The 22,165-nt window shown below is 41.2% G+C and overlaps 1 protein-coding gene across 2 annotated transcripts; it reads left to right on the top strand.

The window, feature by feature from the left end:
* Nucleotides 1-2,093: 2,093 nt before the first annotated feature.
* Nucleotides 2,094-19,367, top strand: LOC106589822 (chitin synthase chs-2-like). Of its 2 annotated transcripts, none has more exons than XM_014180200.3 (19): nucleotides 2,094-2,252; nucleotides 5,630-5,765; nucleotides 7,358-7,543; nucleotides 8,108-9,189; nucleotides 9,455-9,556; nucleotides 10,042-10,206; nucleotides 10,385-10,532; nucleotides 10,722-10,787; nucleotides 10,928-11,162; nucleotides 11,539-11,739; nucleotides 13,496-13,780; nucleotides 15,859-16,038; nucleotides 16,200-16,710; nucleotides 16,835-17,004; nucleotides 17,123-17,466; nucleotides 17,724-17,834; nucleotides 17,934-18,151; nucleotides 18,415-18,481; nucleotides 18,704-19,367. In XM_014180200.3, exons 1-19 carry the CDS (start codon nucleotides 2,206-2,208, stop codon nucleotides 18,773-18,775), a joined length of 4,326 nt encoding a protein of 1,441 aa, XP_014035675.3. In that variant the 5' UTR covers nucleotides 2,094-2,205; the 3' UTR covers nucleotides 18,776-19,367. The 2 variants fall into 2 exon arrangements, with proteins under 2 accessions (XP_014035675.3, XP_014035674.3); XM_014180199.3 differs by having other exon boundaries at nucleotides 16,832-17,004.
* The last annotated feature ends 2,798 nt before the right edge of the window (nucleotides 19,368-22,165 follow it).

Below are 22,165 nucleotides of genomic sequence, written 5' to 3'. Positions count from 1 at the left end.
TCACAGATATCATTCAAACAGTTTTAGAACCTTCAGAGTGTTTTCTATCCAAATCAACTAATAATATGTATATCCTAGCTTCTGGGCCTGAGTAGCAGGCAGTTTAATTTGGGAACATTATTCATCTGAATTTCCGAATACTGCCCTCTGTCACCAAGAAGTTAATGATTAGATTGATTAGACACATGAACAAGGAAATAAATTATTTGAACACTGTCTTAAACTGTTGGAGTTACTAAGGTCCTCATCCATTTGAGAATTTTTTGTAGACATACTGTAGTACAAATGAAGGGTCTTTGTATACTGAGGGAGTTTTTGAACACATTCATCATTTGTAATCCAAAAGCATTTTTAAAGTGGTCCGCAAAGCAAAATCACATCTCAAGGTGTTTAAGTTTGAGTGTGGTGGGTATTTATCTATGAGGTCCTTTATCATACTATGACCTTGCATTGAATACCTGTTCATTTATGTTCTGTAATGATAGAACCAGAATATCAAGTATATTCTGAAAGCATTGTTGCTATGTAACTCATCTTGATGATGAAATTGCCCCACTGAAGACAAGTACATTTTTGAGGTGGTTAAGTTTGTACATACAGTATGTAAATTATGTAAACTGTCATAAAAGTAAGCAAAAAGATACCTCAAAATGTTAACTTTCCAGTTTCATTAATTTCTGTGAGAGACAATAAAGATGTTAAAGTGATACGTTATAAGAGGTGCATGACTGGCTGCAGGGAAGTCAGGCGCAGGAGAGCAGAACTGGGTAATAACCGGAGCAGTTTAATAAGCAAAACCAACGGCACCCAGCACGTCAAAATATGGGTACAAAATAACCCGTCGCGAACCAGTCAGAAGTGCACAAACACTTTACAACAAACACTTCCACACACAGACATGGGGGGAACAGAGCAACCAGGTGTGTGGGAAAACAGACAAAACAAATGGAAAATGAAAGGTGGATCGGCGATGGCTAGAAGACCGGTGACGTCGACCGCCGAACATCGCCCGAACAAGGAGAGGAACTGACTTCGGCGGAAGTCGTGACATACGTATTGCGGATGATCCTTGTACCTCTTTATGGGGGAACGGACAGTAAAAGAGGGAGGGCCTGAGGCATCTCAAATTGTGGTAGCTGATTAAAGTAAACCTTTATGGCTCATGGCATCAATATGTGTCTTAAAATAAAGAAAAAATTATGTTGAAAGAATAGCCATCAAATAATTTGCATACAGCGAGGGACCAGGAAAAGTGGTCACAATGGGGACAAAGTCGACGGACAAGAGACACATTTTAATACCATGTGTAGACATATTTCTCTGAATGTGTACAAGATCGGGACAAAGGATGCATGTTAGCGCCAGGTATAAACAAGGCTATACATTTCTAAAATAACTTCAATTGTTTTTGTGAAATAAAAAAGATATTCACTTCCTTATGAAACCAAAGTCCTACCTACATTCTTGGTGGATAAAAATGGAACAATCGACACATGAACAAGGAAATAAACTCTCTGAATTCTGTCTTAAGTCATTGGAGTTACTAAGCTCCTCATCCAGTGGAGATTTGTGTGTCTTATTTTCGTAGACATACTGTAGTACAAATGGAGGGTCTTTGTATACTGAGGGAATCTTTGAACAAATTCATCATTTGTAATCTAAAAGCATTTTCAAAGTGGTCATCAAAGCAAAATCACATCTCAAGGTGTTTAAGTTTTTGTGAGGTGGGTATTCATCTATGAGGTCCTTTATCATACTATGACCTTGCATTGATTACCTGCTAATTTATGTTTTGTAATGATAGAACCAGAATATCAAGTATATTCTGAAAGCATTGTTGCTATGTAACTCATCTTGATGATGAAATTGCCCCACTGAAGACATGTAAATGTTTAAGGTGGTTAAGTTTGTACAGTATGTAAATTATGTAAACTGTCATAAAGGTAAGCAAAAAGATACCTCAAAATGTTAACTTTCTAGTTTCATTCATTTCCGTGAGAGACAATAAGGATGTTAAAGTGTTACGTATTGCGGATGATCCTTGTACCTCTTTATGGGTGAACGGACAGTAAAAGAGGGAGGGCCCGAGGCATAGCAAATAGTGGTAGTTGATTAAAGTGAACTGACGCATGCCAATACCTTAGTACTTCAGCAAATGGACTAGCACTAAGGTCCACTAAGCTGTACCACTGAGAACAGTGAAACATGGAGGAGCTCAAATTCAGAGGGAGGAAAAGGGAAGGAAGGCACAGGTTAGTTTTATTAATCAAAAATAATTTAATTCAGTTCATGAGAGAATAATTTCAATCAAAACTGTTAGGATTCACAGGGCCTGATCTTGAAAATAATTAGCACTGTAGACATGGAAAAATATTCTACCTATACTGAAATCACACTAAATAGAAGTAATACAACTATATCATGATACAACGATACTATGTACTAGATATCATTTACCATTATTGGGAAGCTAATGACAATTTAGTTTTGAAGATATATAAGGAAGAAAAGTTGAACTCCGCTGCTTTGTTCTGATAATGCTGGAATTATCCTCGGCAGTGTGTGAGATGTCACTAGAAGCTGTTATAATTGATCTATTACTCTACGGAGGATATAGTGTTATAACAATAGATATTAGATCAATACTGACATTGTTATATTGAAAGGAAGCCGTTTAATAGGAATTTAAACACCACTAACATCTTACAATGTAATATTTGTTAAATGACTACACACATATGCTTAGAATAAGTGTTTTGAGACATTAGAATGAGCATGATAGATGCATTGCAATGATTTCATGCTTTAGGATCAATAATAGCATGCAATTATAGGTATGTAAACTGATCAATAGATGAAAAGTTTTAAATATATAATTGTTAGATACTACTGCACTGTTGGAGCTAGGAACACAAGCATGTCGCTACACACGCAATAACATATACTAAATATGTGTATTTGACCAATACAATTTGATATATCTTTTTTAAATGACTGAATCTGTGGATTTTTGTCTAATACTATCCGTCTAAAAGACCAGGGGTTCGCAATCCTTTCTGGTAACTCTACCCACAATTACATTTTGCTCTGCCTGAAGTAGGGGAGACTGGAGGACATGTTTCTATTTTACTCTATTGCTCAGAGACCACTTGAACTAGGTCAGTCATGTTTTGATATAAGAAAGGTACATATGTCTCCTAATCATTCATACCATTTATAGGTATGTACTTAAGATGGTCGGATGACAATACCGAAAAGACTGGACGTAAAATTTTCCCCGTGGCACGGGCAATTCTAACAGTAGTTGGGATCAAATGTGACACCCAAAAAATAAACCAAATAAATGTACTTAACTTCAAAAACATTTATGTTCATGAATCATCATATGTAATAATTTTGCTAGAAATATTAGTATTTCTATGTAACTTAACCAATAATTACAGTAACACCCATGTTTGTACATGGCCATTTGGTTCTTCTCAATACATCTGAATAGTCTGATGGTGCCCAAATGATATCTGTTTACAAATTCTTTGGCACTCTACAGGACCTCAATGCTATTTAAAGTTAGTATTTGTAAATTTCATGTATTGTCACGACCGTCCAAAGGAGCAGACCACAAAAACAGGAAGAAAAAAACCCTACTTAAATATGATCTCCAATCAGAGGTAACGAGGACCAGCTGCCTCCAATTGGAGATCAACCCAAACAACCCCAACATAGAAATAGAAAATCTAGAACTTAAACATAGAAATAGAAAACATAGAAAAACACAAAACAACCCCTGTCACGCCCTGACCTACTCTACTATAGAAAATGACATCTTACTAGGGTCAGGACGTGACATGTATAATTCATACAATCTTAAAGTTAAAATCACTTGTTTTCATAATTTGGCTGCTTGGCTCAGGGTAATTTTAACACTACTTTACAATTTCCCCCAACCCAGCTACCATGACAAAACCTCATGTGCTTAGTAACAGACAATATTAGTGACAACGTCATTCATGTCAAAGTTTAGCCAACATACTCTACACTATCGATCAAACGTTTTAGAACATCTACTCACTCAAGTGATTTTCTTTATTTTTAATATTTACTACATTGTAGAATAACAGTGAATACATCAAAACTATGAAATAACATATATTGATTAATGTAGTAACCAAAAAAGTGTAAAAATATATATAAAAATAGAGTGTGCAAAGCTGTCATTAAGGCAAAGGGTGGCTATTTGAAGAATCTCAAATATAAAATATATTTAGATTTTTTTAACACTTTTTTGGTTACTACATACTACATAGTTTTGATGTCTTAACTATTATTCTACAATGTAGAAAATAGTACAAATAAAGAAAAACCCTTGAATGAGTAGGTGTTCTAAAACTTTTGACTTATGCTAGTAAGTAAAAATACTTTCACCCCTAAAAAACTAAAATTTATCAATTAAACATGCAAATAGTGAAATATTTGGCTGTGACTTTACAAGCAAGGAGACAACCCAAATGTGCATGTACTGTGTTTCATCACTCTAGCTTGTTTGTATTTGGAGAAATTCAAGGTGTTACAGTGTTATGGGTCTTCCAACTACCCCCTGTGGATAGGTTGAGAACCACTGATCTAGAACATCATCAATTCAGATCAATTATTTGAGATAACACGTCAACATTTTGTCCCCTCGTTCAATTCAGTTTTATTCAGTAAACGTGGTGGACATGAGGTTGTTTACATAAGGCTGATATAATGGATAATGGTCATATCTTAATTAGGGCGATTCACCATGTAGGGCTGGTCACAATTGGGTTGGGTGCGTTTGGGTGCTTATACTGGCGCCATAGTTATGTCAAAGCCAAAGCTCATTAGATAAGGTGAGGCTGGCTGTCTGAATACAGACCGACTGGGCATCAGTCACGGTATGACATTGTCAGAACCTACTGCACCCAATTAGCAGTTTCATTTCCAATTCTACTGATTCAATAGTGGCTCATTTAGTGTCACCTTTGCCTGACACCCATAAACACTGAGGCTCCTTATTGCTTTTATAAACAGGTTACCAACATCAGAGCAGTAAAAGAGCAGTAAAAATAAATGTTTTATCATACCCGTAGTATACAGTCTGATATGCCACGGCTGTCAGCCAATCAGCATTCAGGGCTCGAACCATCCAGTTTATAATGGATGTTATATGATGTCACTTGTGACTTACTTCCTTTGACCCAATGATGAACTACTAAAATAATTTACAGGCGTAGGATCTTAATTAGATTACCCTGTTGAGCAGAAAATGTCATGCACAGCAGGAAATGCAAAGGCTTCTAAAGTTTGTAAAAACGAAATGTATCAACCCTTTAAAAAAATGTATAATGTTAATTATAGTCCACACAATAATTCACATTTCCAGTTGCTGCAGGATTATTTTCTTGCTGTGAGAAAATTAAGATTCTACATATGTACATTCCCATCACTGGATATAACATATCTTCAAGTCAGACATTACAGTAACACTCTATACAGCTACACTTTATAAAGGGTTTATAAAGACTGGAAGTTATTATTTTAAGGACGGTTTATGAAACAGTAATGAACAGTTTTAACAAACTGTTTGAAATTGTGTTTAATACTGTCACAGAGACACCTGGGATCCATTCCAGTTGAATCCCATTGGTGCTGAGAAAGAGGAAAAGAGAAGATGCTTTGAGTTGTTCCAGCACCTGGTGGCAGCGTTCGTGGGGATAATGGTCCTCTCCAGTGCTGTCATCAGCAAGGTGAGCCAAAATGAGGGACCAGCACCCAGTTTAGTGTAGACAGGATACATCTTATGTCAGAATTGACTTTTTATAACAGGTGAGGAGAACTTACGCAGCAGGTTAGGATAATTAACGTAACAGGTTATGACAATTAGGTTAAGATTAGGAAAAGGGTTAGGATAAGATAAAATGCAAAAGAAATATCAACTTTTGACATCAATTTATTTAATTTTCTTTACTTTTACCCCTTTTTTTCTCCCCAATTTCGTGGTATCAAATTGGTAGTGTCACGATTCCCACCGACGGTGGCGCCCCCTCCTGCTCGGGTGGCGCTCGGCGGTCGTCGTCACCGGCCTATTAGCTGCCACCGATTCCCTTTTGTTTTTCCCTTTTTTTTATTTTAGACACCTGTGGTCAATTAGCCATTAGAAGGGCTATTTAGTTTAGCTGGCCCGCTCCTTGTTGTGCGGGATTAATTGCTGTATATCGACTGTCTTGTTCGTGTCGGCTTGGCATTGTCGCACATTGTATTTATTCCCCTGTGTTTGGGAACTTTGTTTTTTCCTTCAAAGTGTTATTAAAAACACCACTCCCTGTGCTCGTTGCTTCCTGCGCCTCATTCCTGCAAACGCGACTACCAACGCCGTTACAGGTAGTTACCGTCTTGTCTCATCGCTGCAACTCCTGTACAGACTCGAGAAAAAGGCGAAGGTCAAGAGCCACGCGTCCTCCGAAGCACAACCCAACCAAGCTGCACTGCTTCTTGACACAATTCCTGCTTAACCCGGAAGCCAGCCACACCAATGTGTCAGAGTAAACGCCATAAACCTGGCGACCGTGTCAGCATGCATTGCGCCCGGCCCGCCACAAGAGTCACTAGAGCGCGATGGGACAAGGACATCCCTGCCAGCCAAACCCGTACGATGCTGGGAAAATTGTGCACCGCCCCATGTGTCTCCCGGTTACGGCCGGCTGCGACAGAGCCTGGACTCGAACCAGGATCTCTAGTGGCACAGCTAGCAACTGCGATGCAGTGCCTTAGACCACTGTACCACTCGGGAGGCCCTTGAGGTCAATTTCACATAAACTGTATCACATCTAGCATTGACCCCAGCACCATGAACCTGGAAACTACTGGATCAAGCATAATACCTCCTGTGATGTCATCTCATAATAAAATATAGATATATCGAATCCATACCATATCAGATACATTCCCACAACTCAGCATTGATGAATAGTATACAAGGGAAGGGGTATGGGTTCTTTATGACACAAATCTCAAATCTGCGAATTGTAATTTGGAACATATCATACCAAATGGGTGATGGACATCCACAAAGTAATTCACACCATACAAAACATAAAATATCATACTAAATGGGGCCTCAGATTTTTGTACAGAATAATACGAAATGCTCTGAGACCAGGTTGACACCCTAGACACTTAGTACTCTCCCATCTGTTTTTTTTCTCTCTAACACATACACTGCTAACACTATGAAGGAATTGTTCACACTCATTATGTAGATCAGTGTTTAAATGAATGAATCTTAGGTTTTATAATATTAGGAGTCTGATGTCAGTTGTGTTTACATCTAACCCGCCAGGGCTCTCTACTGGTTCTCTCCACACTCTCAAGCCCCACATCGACTAGGACTTCCAAGGAAAGACAATATTACATGCTCATGCTGGTGGGCTGTTTGGTGATGCCCAACCTGCTTGTGTTCCTCAAGTCACTGTGGAAATGCGCTTTCAAGAACTTCGTCCCACCAAACATGAGAACTATGGGAATTGTAAGTAATATTACACAATTTGACTTCTTGGTGATCTTTGTATGTCTTAATTGCTGCTCAGATTTCTTGCTGTCAGTGTTGGGGAATTCATTTCTAATCTATGCAGTATTTTCAGTAGTTAGTTATATTCTCACCATGTAGCGGTGTAGCTAACTACTGGAACTACACACTACTTTTTTTCTGCAAAAAGAAAAGAAAATAGGGGAGAAGTAGGCAAGAATTTCCTTTCTTTTTCGGCATCATACTTGCCTAATTCTCACTTGAAACATTGTGTTTGTGTTAAATAGGCTAAATTAAACATTCTGTTAACATATGACCGCAAAGTAATCTGACCTTGCAATTTGTAGTCTATGACATTTCAGATTTACATATGATAATATTTCATGAAGTAGTTTGGATGTAGTGAGCTCCTTTTTCAAAGCAACTTTACTTTTTTAAGGGTAGCTTTAGTGTAGCTTCTCTTCTTCCAGTGTGAAGTAATTGGTAGCCTGGTAAACTATATTTTCAGAGTAGCTTCCACAACTCTGCATGCTGTCAATACAAACTTAAATGTGTATTTTTCAGGTGTGTGGGATTGAATGCTTGGTATCTCTTGGGACCTCCATCCTGGTGCTGGTGGTGATGCCCCAGTTTGACGTGCTGACCAACCTCTTTATCTCCGGGGGAGTCTGCATGCTTTCCTCAGTCCTACAGATTGTATTTCGTCTGCAGAGAGAGAACTGGAAGATCATCTTCCCCATTTGTTCTCTTATGCTTGTCCTGACCGGCTACTTTCTCCTTGGGGCAGATTATTACGTCCGGGTAACCTCTTATGTATCAGGCCAGGAGAACGACTGTTATTGGTATATTGGCATTGCAGTTTTTGCATCTTTTTTGGTTTCTCTGAACTGGTGGGAAAACCCAGTGCAGGCGAGCAACAACATGCATGAAATGCTGGCTGAGTTGGACACCTTCAGAGACTTTGTATTTGTGATATCGAGTCTCCTAAGGATTGTAGTCATTGCTGCTGTGTACCTCATCTATCACGTATTGATACAGAAAAACATTGTATGGTCAGATTTTGATTTCACCCCTAAGGCCGATGAAGATGAAAGTACAATTGCGAGGCATAAAGAGACCCTTGATATTGGTCTTACTGTACTTTTCCTTCAAGCCTTTTTCTCTGCTGCATGCCATTGGTTTGGAGTGGTGGCTTGTAAGATCCACTCTGTGCGAATGAGCTTCGCCTTCCCTGTCTGTTTTACCGGGCCTGCAGTTCTCATTCTCGGCATGATCCTTTTCCTAACGCAATCTCAATACCTAGCTGAGGCCGACACAAGTTCTATCATAGACTTTTGCTCGAGTCTAGTTGACCTGAGCACCAAGAACACCAGCACAGTCGTGATGCTGGAGCTTACAAAGAGCATCTGCAGGACTTCTTTGAGTAGCCATTACTGGACCTGGCCTTTCTCCCTACTTGCGCTGGAGGGCATTTGCATGTGGCTCGGGCTCATCACATGCACCTACTACGTGTGGAATTTCAAGGTCCAGAGGATCGAACGCACAACTGAGCTGTTTGTACGACGCCTCTATGAATCTGCCTTCATCGACCTGTCTCTGCTTCTGAACACCAAGATGAAGGTTGTGCAAACGAGGAACCAGGAGAGGCAAGATTTTGCTATTTAATTGATTAAAAGTCCATGTGGTTTAAGACTTCACATTGCAACAGTGCAAATAGACATTTGTTCAGTAATTGTTGAGTTTTGCCGACAGTGCACTATATAAGAAAGAGTCTTAGTGGTAGTGTGCTGAAATACACTTACTGACATTAACTCTGATCACTCTGCATTCAAACATGATTAGAAATGGTTCTCTCTCCCCTCCTCCATCCAAACATGTTCTCCTACTTTCCCCATGTTTTTCATTCTACAGTAGTGTTGTTGACGACGTGGAGAATTGTGTCATTTACCTCTGTGCAACAATGTGGCATGAGACCTACGACGAGATGTTGAAGATCCTCACATCCATGTTCAGGTATTGTGCTTATCAATTTCGCTGGCTGTGTTTGATATTTAAATATTTCTTACCCTGAAAAGTTATTTAATATAAATTCACAATGTTAGTGTGTGTGAATGAGTGTGTGTGTGAGTGAGTGTGTGCAGCAGAGACCTCTTGTATACAACACAAGACAATGACCCCGTACACACCGCACTCAAGTTGTATAACTCATGTAGCCTTCAACACATTTGTCACTTGTTGTGATAAGAGTTTTTCTGCACAAATATAATTACACAAGCGTTGTGGAGACATGTTTGTACAGACAAACTCTCCATTGTATTACAAAAATATCAGTTATATCACAACCATTGTGTGAAATGCATTCCACATCAGTTGTACAATCTTAGCGTGTACAGGACCAACAGACTTTGACAAAATACAATGAATGATAAGGAGGTGATTATTATAATGTTTAGCATAAAAATAGGATGTTCTCTTAACATGTGTCTTGATGGTTTCAGGTTGGACCGGTACAGAGGTGACCCAAAAGAGGAACATAAAGATGTTTTTGACTTTGAATGCCACATATTTGTAGATGACGCATTCATGATAGACAAGGAGACGGGCAAGAAGTTTATCAACGAATATGTGACCGATCTCATTCATGTGGTCATAGAGGTTTACAGGTAAGTGGACATTTTGTTTTTCTTTGCACTTTACTCCCTATAAACCCAGACCAAGTGTCAGTTAATGAGCACAAGCAAGCTCTACTTTAAGATGCATTCACTATAAATGGGGGAATTCTATAAATCCAAAAGACTGCCAACTGTTTCATAATGAATCTTGAATATTTGTGTATTTCAGGGTATTCACCAATAAGGAGCCTGATGATGTGTCAATTATTGAGACTCCTTATGGTGGGCGATTAATGTTTGTGATGCCAGAAGGAAACATGCTGTATTTCCATTTGAAAGACAAACAGCTAATCAGAAACAAGAAGAGATGGTCACAGGTGGGCAGGATGATTTTCAAAATGACTGTATTCCATGATTTCACCACTGTTTACCTACATTCTTTAAACATACTTTAATAACTTTTCTTGAAGAACATGAATATATTGTAATTGCTTTTTTTGGTTTTAGTATGGACACACTTGAGGAAAATGAAATGGTTATAGGTTTGCATCTGACATGTCTTTCAGATCATGTACCTGTACTATCTGCTTGGATGGAAAGGATACATTGTCAAGAATCCTCAAAAGATTACGGTATGTAATATATTTAATGCTAATTTCCATGTTATTGCCTTTAACCCCGCAATACAGCTGATCTGTAAATATGAAAAATCAGTAGCGAGCCATAGTTTCCCTAAATTAATGTGTATGATTTTTGTATCTGTCTTCTACAGAGACAGAATAATCCTTGCCGTGCCAGTCTCATATCACTGGATGGGGAGAGTTTCCTGTTGCCACAGCATGACAATGACAGTAAGAGAAAACACATCTCTGATGACAATACCTACATCATGGCCCTGGATGGAGACACAGACTTCCACCCCGCAGCTCTGATATTACTGGTGGACCGACTTCGGAAGTACAGCAATGTGGGTGCTGCATGCGGAAGAATCCACCCTACAGGAATGGGTGAGTAGAGCTGATGTTGATACACCCTTTACCAAAGAGTTAGGGGATCCACTCAGATATGGCAATGTCCAGCATACTGTATATTCCAAGTGCATCTATCCGTATCGCAGAAGCGTTGCGAAAGATCCGCGTTATAGCTCGCTTGAAATGTAAAGCCAATGTTCCCGCGTTCGCGGAGACTGCATCCACGGTAAACGCTGCATATGTCGACTCAATCGGAAATTAAGTTGACATCTTATCGCGGATCTTCTGCGGTACTTCCACGACACGGAGCCCCTAATCCAATTCCCACCATAACCACTGAGAGATAATATATCAACATGTCTCGCTACCGCTACAGTATAACTGAACTGACATGCATTGATTTCTATTGTAGGTCCAATGGTGTGGTATCAGAAATTTGAGTATGCTGTTGGTCACTGGCTCCAGAAAACAGCTGAGCACGTGTTTGGTTCAGTCCTCTGCAGTCCTGGATGCTTCAGCTTGTTCAGGGGATCAGCTCTGATGGATGACAACGTGCTCAAGAGATACACCACCACTGCAACTAGAGCCTCTGAGTATGTTCAATATGATCAAGGTGACTACTTCCTTATTCTCCCATCAACAGCACTTGGTTGTCAGTATAGGCTACTGGAGTATTAGACTATACAACAGGAGGTTCATAGAATGCTTTATCACAGTTTCTTCAGCTATTTATGTTGGCTTCAATCGACCAAAGGTGACATAAACTCAGCAAAAAAAGAAACGTCCCTTTTTCAGGACCCTGTCTTTCAAAGATAATTTGTAAAAATCCAAATAACTTCACAGATCTTCATTGTAAAGGGTTTAAACACTGTTTCCCATGTTCAATGCTTGTTCAATGAACCATAAACAATTAATGAACAAGCACCTGTGGAACGGTCGTTAAGACACTAACAGCTTACAGACGGTAGGTAATTAAGGTCACAGTTATGAAAACTTAGGACACTAAAGAGGCCTTTCTACTGACTCTGAAAAACACCAAAAGAAAGAAGCCCAGGGTCCCTGTTCATCTGTGTGAACGTGCCTTAGGCATGCTGCAAGGAGGCATGAGGACTGTAGATGTGGCCAGGGCAATAAACTGCAATGTCCGTACTGTGAGACCCCTAAGACAGCTCTACAGGGAGACAGGGTGGACAGCTGATCGTCCTCGCAGTGGCAGACCACATGTAACAACACCTGCAGAGGATCGGTACATGCGAACATCACACCTGCGGGACAGGTACAGGATGGCAACAACAACTGTCTGAGTTACACCAGGAATGCACAATCTCTCCATCAGTGCTCAGAGAGGCTGGACTGAGGGCTTGTAGGCCTGTTGTAAGGCAGGTCCTCACCAGACATCACCGGCAACAATGTCACCTATGGGCACAAACCCACCGTCGTTGGACCAGACAGGACTGGCAAAAAGTGCTCTTCACTGATGAGTCGCAATTTTGTCTCACCAGGGGTGATGGTTGGATTTGAGTTTATCGTCGAAGAAATGAGCATTACACCGAGGCCAGTACTCTGGAGCGGGATCGATTTGGAGGTGGAGGGTCCATCATGGTTTGGGGCGGTGTGTCACAGCATCATCGAACTGAGCTTGTTGTCATTGCACTGTAACGCACATCTCAATGCTGTGCGTTACAGGGACTACATCCTCCTCCCTCATGTGGTACCCTTCCTGCAGGCTCATCCTGACATGACCCTCCAGCATGGCAATGCCACCAGCCATACTGCTCGTTCTGTGCGTGATTTCCTCCAAGACAGGAATGTCAGTGTTCTGCCATGGCCAGCGAAGAGCCCTGATCTCAATCCCATTGAGCACATCTGTGACCTGTTGGATCGAAGGGTGAGGGCTAGGGTCATTCCCCCCAGAAATGTCCGGGAACTTGCAGGTGCCTTGGTGGAAGAGTGGGGTAACATCTCACAGCAAGAACTGGCAAATCTGGTGCAGTCCATGAGGAAGAGATGCACTGCAGTACTTAATGCAGCTGGTGGCCACACCAGATACTGACTGTTACTTTTGATTTTGACCCCCCCCCCCCTTTGTTCAAGGACACATTATTCCATTTCTGTTAGTCACATGTCTGTGGAACTTGTTCAGCTTATGTCTCAGTTGTTGAATCTTATGTTCATAGAAATATGTACACATGTTAAGTTTGCTGAAAATAAACGCAGTTGACAGTGAGAGGACGTTTAGTTTTTTTGCTGAGTTTACATATTTACTGGCTCATTAAGTGTTCCTTAGAGATAATCACTAAGTGTGCAGCTGTCCTAGGACCTGATAAGTATATTCACTTCCTTGAATCTTCCCTTTTCCCGCTGGCCAGGTGAGGACCGCTGGCTGTGCACCCTGCTCCTCCAGCAGGGCTGGAGAGTGGAGTACAACGCTGCGTCCGACGCCTACACCAACTCCCCTCAGGAGTTCAAAGAGTTTTACAACCAGAGGCGGCGCTGGGGGCCGTCTACTCTGGCCAACACCCTGGACCTCCTGCACAGTGGCAATGAGACGGTCAAGAGGAACTCTTCCATCTCCAGACTGTACATCTTCTACCAGATATTTACTGTCAGCTCCTCCATTCTCGGCCCTGCCTCTGTGTCTCTGATGATAGCAGGTACCTGTTCTGTTCATTCTTGTTCGTTGTCTAGCTAACACTCCCATTACCCCTAACCATCTAGCTAACCCTCCCATTACCCCTAACCATCTAGCTAACCCTCCTATTACCCCTAACCATCTAGCTAACCCTCCCATTACCCCTAACCATCTAGCTAACCCTCCCATTACCCCTAACCATCTAGCTAACCCTCCCATTACCCCTAACCATCTAGCTAACCCTCCCATTACCCCTAACCATCTAGCTAACCCTCCCATTACCCCTAACCATCTAGCTAACCCTCCCATTACCCCTAACCACCTAGCTAACCCTCCCATTACCCCTAACCATCTAGCTAACCCTCCTATTACCCCTAACCATCTAGCTAACCCTCCCATTACCCCTAACCATCTAGCTAACCCTCCCATTACCCCTAACCATCTAGCTAACCCTCCCATTACCCCTAACCATCTAGCTAACCCTCCCATTACCCCTAACCATCTAGCTAACCCTCCCATTACCCCTAACCATCTAGCTAACCCTCCCATTACCCCTAACCACCTAGCTAACCCTCCCATTACCCCTAACCACCTAGCTAACCCTCCTATTAAATGGCCCTAACCATCTAGCTAACCCTCCCATTACCCCTAACCACCTAGCTAACCCTCCCATTACCCCTAACCATCTAGCTAACCTTCCCATTACCCCTAACCACCTAGCTAACCCTCCCATTACCCCTAACCATCTAGCTAACCCTCCTATTACCCCTAACCATCTAGCTAACCCTCCCATTACCCCTAACCATCTAGCTAACCCTCCCATTACCCCTAACCATCTAGCTAACCCTCCCATTACCCCTAACCACCTAGCTAACCCTCCTATTACCCCTAACCATCTAGCTAACCCTCCCATTACCCCTAACCATCTAGCTAACCCTCCTATTAGCCCTAACCATCTAGCTAACCCTCCTATTACCCCTAACCATCTAGCTAACCCTCCCATTACCCCTAACCATCTAGCTAACCCTCCCATTACCCCTAACCATCTAGCTAACCCTCCTATTACCCCTATCTATCTAACCCTCCCATTACCCCTAACCACCTAGCACTCTTTTATGTCTAAATGTTGTTAACCAATACTCATTATACGACCTAGAGTAACTAGAACTGAAGTGCCACATTTTCCCTTAAGTCAAGTTGTTATATATTTAATTTTTTATTAAGGTGTATATCAGATTTAATACTGCAGATCGATTGTTGTTTCTGTCAATGTAATTGTCTGTATCATTTCCAATCCCCCATGTATATTTTTTTGTAAATACTGTATATTTGTTCCCCGGGCGCCGAAGACGTGGATGTCGATTATGACAGCCCCCCGCATCTCTCTGATTCAGAGGAGTTGGGTTAAATGCAGAAGACACATTTCAGTTGAATGCATTCAGTTGTATAACTGACTAGTTATCCCCGTTTCCCTAAAATATACAGTGTATATTTTCCTTTATTATTTTCCCCTAACCCAACCATCCCTCCCTAATTGGAGTAAACTAATGGACTAAAATACTTAGGCTTTTACTTCCAGCTTATTCATACTATATACATTTCACGGACACAGTATATTTTACATTAGCTTTATTTTGTTTGTTTTTAGTCCCACCCTTCAGCTTCCCTCAACCCCTCCCATTTATCTCTGAACACCATCCAGTTTTGATTTCTAGCTGCCATATATTTTTTCACTGTTCTGTGATGTTTCACAAAAGTTCTGAACCTTTCTATTCTCATAGTTTCTACAGATTGTAAATGAAAAATTAATATTTTTGCTAAGAGTATTATATTATCGATTGGGTGATATACAACATTCTATTGTCAAGTTAAGTATTTCGAATTGTCAGTAAGTTCAAAAGCTCAAAGTCAGGCAGAGAGCCAGCTGGGACAAACAGTATAAAGTATGCCTACCCATCAGTTATGACTTTTGCTTTGATTCAATAAAACCAGAAAAGTCATGAGGTGAAGATGAGGTCAAATTGTATTGTTTTTATGTGCTATGATATACAGATCTCCATCCCAGGAAGTATTCACTCTTTTTTCTGTCTTCCTCTTTAGGTGCTTTTCAGTTTGTGTTCAAAATTGAAGGAACCCTGTCCATCATCATATCAGTCATCCCACCTATTTTCTACCTGTTAATTTGTTTTTTGGCAAAACCAAATGCCCAGATCACCATTGCAGCCATTATGAGCGTGTTGTACGCCTTTCTGATGTTAGCATCATTCTTCGCCATCATCGGTAAGCTTTGGCAATGACTCTTCACATGATCATTCACTCAACACACAGAACCAAGTTGTTTATGCAAAGATAAAGGTTACCTATAATCCTTTAAAGGGTGGCGGCTGGTGTTAAATGAGTCAGACTGTTACGATACACATTTAATTTCATGCATTCCCCAGGTGACATGGCTATGCAGGGCACATTCATCACCCCAACTGGCCTCTTCCTGATTTCCATGGCTGCCATGTACCTGGTGACAGCCATCCTTCACCCCCAGGAGTTCAGCATGATCATCTATGGTCTGATGTACTTCATCTGTATCCCCAGTGGCTATCTCTTGCTCACAATCTACTCCTTGGTGAACATGCACATTGTCACATGGGGCACTCGAGAGACAAACAAGGAAAAAGAACAGAAGAAGACCCAGAATGTTCTCTGTGATCGAAACTGCAAACTTTGCTGTTGGGATATGAAATTACAAGTCACCCAAGAGACTGATAACTTGATGCTCCAGCAACTCCAGCAGGCAGTCAATCCAAACACACAAGTCACCCAGCAAGTGGTGCATGAACAGAAGCCCAACACCAAGGAAGTGAAAAACAATGCCCCAAATGAAGAAAACAATGAGGAAATAAGTCCAGAGCTTTTAGACCGCAAAAGAGCCAAGAAAGACTTAGAATATGATACAAGGCATGTACAAAACATTTCACAAAGGCCCAAAGGACCTCGCTCATATACTGTCTAAAACAAACGTCTATCAAATGGACGGCCTGTTGTTACCTGTTGTAACATTTCATCCTCTTGTTCACAGCAGTGTTGGCAGGTTTGACAGCATTCCTAAAAAGGAGAGCGCCTATTCCAGCATTGACGATGACAACGATGATAACGATGATAACCATGACGATGACGATGATAATATGCTTTATGACGGTTCGCTTTATAGTGGCTTCACCGAGGAAGAAAGAGAATTTGTACCTCAAAGTGGTAGGTGGTTCAGTACATGAAAGATTATAGCTGTAACCTACAACATAAAAAAAGTCAGTATGTAACTACAAGTTGAATTATAAATCAACAGCACCTCTACACAATTTGCTTTCAATAGATTGGGTTCAGCCTGTCAAGGAAGAGTTCCTGAAGAAATTGACCTACGCCAACATGAAAAGGAACCTTCAGGAGCAGATCCGCTACACCCTGAGAAACAAGAACCAGGAGGATGTGTGTGAGGAGCTGGTGATGATGCTGACGGACACGGTGAACGGAGAGCTGAAGGACAAGGTGGGCCCAGAGGACGTGCTGAGCGACAGCCAGCTAGAAGAGCTGCAGTACGCCCTAAACGAGGCCGCCAGGAGGATCCTGAAAACCAACCGAATGGAGAGGCTGGAGAGGAGGGTAAAAAGAGCCATAGAGAAAACCCTCATTGCTCCACAGGTGGAGAAACTCACTGAGGTAATGTTTGAGTGAAAACACACCCGTTCATATTGTATTTAATGTTATATTGTATTGCCTGGTGTCTTACCGGTGCAGCTCCGGACGTTGTTTTCTCTACATCTTTGACCTGGGATGGACTTCAGCAATAAGTTGACTCAGTACTCTGGAACCAGGCCCTTTGAGTGATAATCTGAAGAACAGACAGTGTTGAGCAACAATGTGTTCCAATAAAAAGAGCAAATATACATACCATGTTTCCCTATGCATTTTGGCAGGATGAACATGACTTTTGGAAGAAACTGCTTGAGAGATACCTCGCACCTATTGTTGATGATAAAGCTCATAAAGAGGAGGTGACAAGGGAACTGAAGTCACTACGAAACAAGGTGGGCTTTTCTTTTTTGTATGCTATTTATTTACTATGTTACTATGTTAAACACACATGGCTCATAGAAGGATCATATTTTGTTTTTGTTGTTTTACAGGCAGTGTTTCTGTATTTCATCATCAACGTTTTGTGGATTGTGGCCACTTTCTTTTTACAAGCCATTGGAAATGATGTGATTAGTATCAAGATTCAGAAAGTCTGGCCAAATGGCACATCATCAGGAGAATACCTGAAGGTGGAGCCTCTCAGTCTGATGTTCCTCTTGTCATTCGCTGTGCTTCTCGTGGTGCAGTTCCTGGCTATGCTTTACCACAGGTGGGCAAACATTTCTCATTTCTCAAACACAAAATAATATATCTACATAACACCACCATTCCAAACATGCATAAGAGGACAGAAATGTCAAAATAAAAGGCAGAAAGACAAATAGAATAAGATTACAATCTCATGCTGTGCGTCTTATTACAGTTTAACACATTTTTTTACTCTCAATGCAAGCAAGTGATTAGTTTCAGTTAATTTATGATGAGTCTTGATGAAATCAAACTAAAAGTACACTGTGTTGTTTCTCTTTTCAGAGTTTATACTCTTATCCACGTGGTGTCGTACAGAAGCACAGAAAAAGACTACATTCCCAAAGACGAGGTGAGTGACATCTGCTAATCCAAACAACAAGGAGGATAAAGTACATCTAATCGTCATCTACCTGATCGTAGATTATTCATAATTTCAGTAATTATGGTGCAGATATACTGAATATCTAACAGGTTAATAAATGATTTACTCGACGTCGTATGAAAAACAATTATTATGAAGACCTAAAATGCTTCTTGTTGATCATTTTATTTCTCTCTTTTGCTTGTGCAGGAGGACGAGGAGGGGATGATTCTTGAGAACCAGATAGCCAACGGCCTTGTGATCACCAGTGATGACTTGTGAAACTGGCTTTTTTGCGTGCGTGTTGTTACTGAATGTTCCATGAAACAAAATAGTGGCTTTGTGAAGTGTTTTGCACCTTTGTCTGAACATAATTCAGATATACATAGCAGTAATGATACTTATGATACTGCAGCAGTGAAATATGAAATGTTACAACTATCATTAACGCAGTTATCCAATGCCTGAGTTTTCTATAAAAAGCAGTTTCAATATTGAATAACAATGAGCAATAATAAGATGTAGAATGAAAGTATTGTAATTCAGCCTGATTGGATGTGCTTACTGGGAAACAGCCGATATCATGATCATTTAATACATAACAAAATCATTCAACATATCCAGAGAAATATATATACACAGATGCATACTTCTACGACTACATGAGCCTCCATTTTTCAAGGGGAAATGACCCTTTCTAAACGTATGGCTCTGAACCTATCCAACTGAAGAAAACGTTGGTCTTGCAATCTTTCACAGACGGACAATGTAACACATATTGTGAACATGAAGTAAATGTACTAGTATTTATACTGCAATATTTATGATATGACTGCCTATGTTGAACTCAAATAAAATTTACATTTCTAATAGATACTGTATTACCAATCAAAACATTAAATGGCGAATGCATGTGGTGATTAGGGTTGTTACGGTGACCGTATTACTGCCACACCGACGGTCGCGAGTCATGATGGTAGTTAAATTCCACGTGACCGTTTAGTCACGGTAACTAGGCTTCTTCAAGCTCTGATGCTTCTGCTGGTCATTAGTAGCCTACGAAACTTGCTAACTGCGTGGTACTCAGCACTCTACTAGTGTTCTTCTTATCACTCTGACATCAATGCAAATGTCATCGAAAATCTAATCAAACACTTCATGAGAGCCCATGAGCTCATGTTGAGCAACATTTCTATGCAATTGTGTGAGAAAATAGAGTGACGGCCTCTATTAAAAAGAGGAGGATCAGATGAGCTTTCTATAGGCTAGGCACGTTGCTTCTCTTTAAAACAGGAGTATAGCATTCCTTGCTGGCATGAAAATTAACCACGGGAAAAGCGTCCTCCATCCGCTGCCCGTTTCGAGACAGGTGCATGATAATGGTCCATTCTAAATCAAACCAATTTCACACATATTTTATTTAGTATATGTGAAGACAAGAATAAATCAAGAATAGTGTGACGATTGAAATATTAGCCTATCACTTAGCCTATGAATGATGCCCAGCTTAAACCTCTATGTGATGGGTGTCCCTAAACCGGGACGGTTGTTGCTAACGTGCGCTAATGTGACTAGAATGACGTTGTATACAATAGCCAACTTCCGGGACATAGACATGCCTTATAAGGGCAGAAAGCTTAAATTATTGTTAATCTAACTGCAGTGTCCAATTAACAGTAGCTATTACAGTGAAAAAAATACCATGCTATTGTTTGAGGAGAGTGCACAACAACACAAAAGTTTTTATCACGGCAACTGTTTTGATACATTCACCTCTGAAGGTAAATAATGTACTTACATTCAGCAATCTTGCTCTGATTTGTCATCCTGAGGGTCCCAGAGATAAAATGTAGCATAGTTTTGTTTGATAAAATAAATGTTTATGTTCAAATGTAGGAACTGGGGTCTACAGTTTGACCCCATTGCTGTCTCTGGCTCCACACCCACCTCGCCCGGCCATCTAGATGTGTGAAAGTGTATACGCTAATGATCCATCATGTATGACATTCCTGGGGGTGTGTAAACTTAAATGTTTTATTACCCTAGCATTTTTGTATGTTCTCTATAGTTATGTACTTGAAATTGTATTAATTAACCAATTCGGCACATTTGGGCAAACTCCTGACAGACTTGATACAAAATATTGTGCAGTAATGTAATTCTTCACTGGATCAGTATGACACTTTGCACACACACTGCTGCCATCTGGTGGCCAACATCTAAATTACACCTAGACTCCAATCTGAAAGTATGGCCTTTCTCTTGCATTTCAAAGATGAAAATCATTTAAAATAATAATAATCAAACGTGTGCTTTTTTGTTTGTATTATCTTTTAACAGATCTAATGTGTTAAATTCTCCTACATTAATGTCACAGTTCCACAAAGTTCAAAGTGTTTCCTTTAAAATGGTATCAAGAATATGCATATCTTTGCTTAAGGTCCTGAGCTACAGGCAGTTAGATTTGGGTATGTCATTTTAGGCGAAAATTGAAAAAAAGGGGAGGATCCTTAAGGCAAACAGCGCATACTTTTTTTGCAACTTTTTCTAATCGTAGTTGCACACCTCATGTAGCCTAGCCCATAGGCCTATATGTTTTGATAAGGTTTGTATCACAACTAAAGTGGCCAAATAACTACTTAAAATTCACATTTCACATTTTAGTCATTTAGCAGACGCTCTTATCCAGAGCGACTTACAGTAGTGAAGGCATACATTTCATTATTTTTTTTTAGTAATTTTCTTTTTTGATGGATGGGGGTTCCACACTCTGTAGGAGCTGTGATGGATGGGGGTTCCACACTCCGTAGGAGCTGTGATGGATGGGGGTTCCACGCTCTGTAAGAGCTGTGATGGATGGGGGTTCCACGCTCTGTAAGAGCTGTGATGGATGGGGGTTCCACTCTCTGTAGGAGCTGTGACGGATGGGGGTTCCACTCTTTGTAGGAGCTGTGACGGATGGTGGTTCCACGCTCTGTAGGAGCTGTGATGGATGGGGTTCCACGCTCTGTAGAGCTGGAGGGTTGCCGTCCAGACAGGCAGACAGAGTCATGTTTATTTCACTTGTTTAGGTAATAAACATGTGTTTCCCATGCCAATAAAGCCCTTTGAGTTGGAGCCAGAGACACAGACAGACAGAGACAGACAGAGACACAGACAGTCAGTCCCCTACCACTACTATAGCAGGCAGTAGGGGGCAGGCTGGGGACAGCAGATATGCCCCGTCTCTGTCGTCATGGTGATTTACACCTGCCCAGGGCCCTGTGACCAACCATCAGAACTACAACACAATGTCTGTCTCAACCAGACCCCCACCTTGGAGAGAGAGGAGAGAGAGGGAGGGAGGGGGAGAGGGGGAGAGAGAGGGGGAGAGAGAGGGGGAGAGAGGGGGAGAGAGAGATTGGGAGGGGGAGAGAGGGGGGGAGAGAGGGAGGGGGGGAGAGGGGGAGAGGGAGGGTGGGGGAGAGAGAGGGAGGGAGAGAGAGAGGGGGAGAGAGAGAGGGGGAGAGAGAGAGGGGGAGAGAGGGAGAGAGAGAGGGAGGGGGAGAGGGAGAGAGAGAGGGGGAGAGGGAGGGAGAGGGGGAGGGAGGGGAGAGAGGGGGAGAGAGGGGGAGAGAGAGAGGGGGAGAGGGAGGGAGAGAGAGAGAGGGAGGGAGAGAGGGAGGGAGAGAG

Source organism: Salmo salar, chromosome 28 (assembly GCF_965601325.2).
Source record: "Salmo salar chromosome 28, fSalSal1, whole genome shotgun sequence".
Classification (NCBI taxonomy): domain Eukaryota; kingdom Metazoa; phylum Chordata; class Actinopteri; order Salmoniformes; family Salmonidae; genus Salmo; species Salmo salar.
This window is presented reverse-complemented; position numbering and strand designations above follow the sequence as displayed.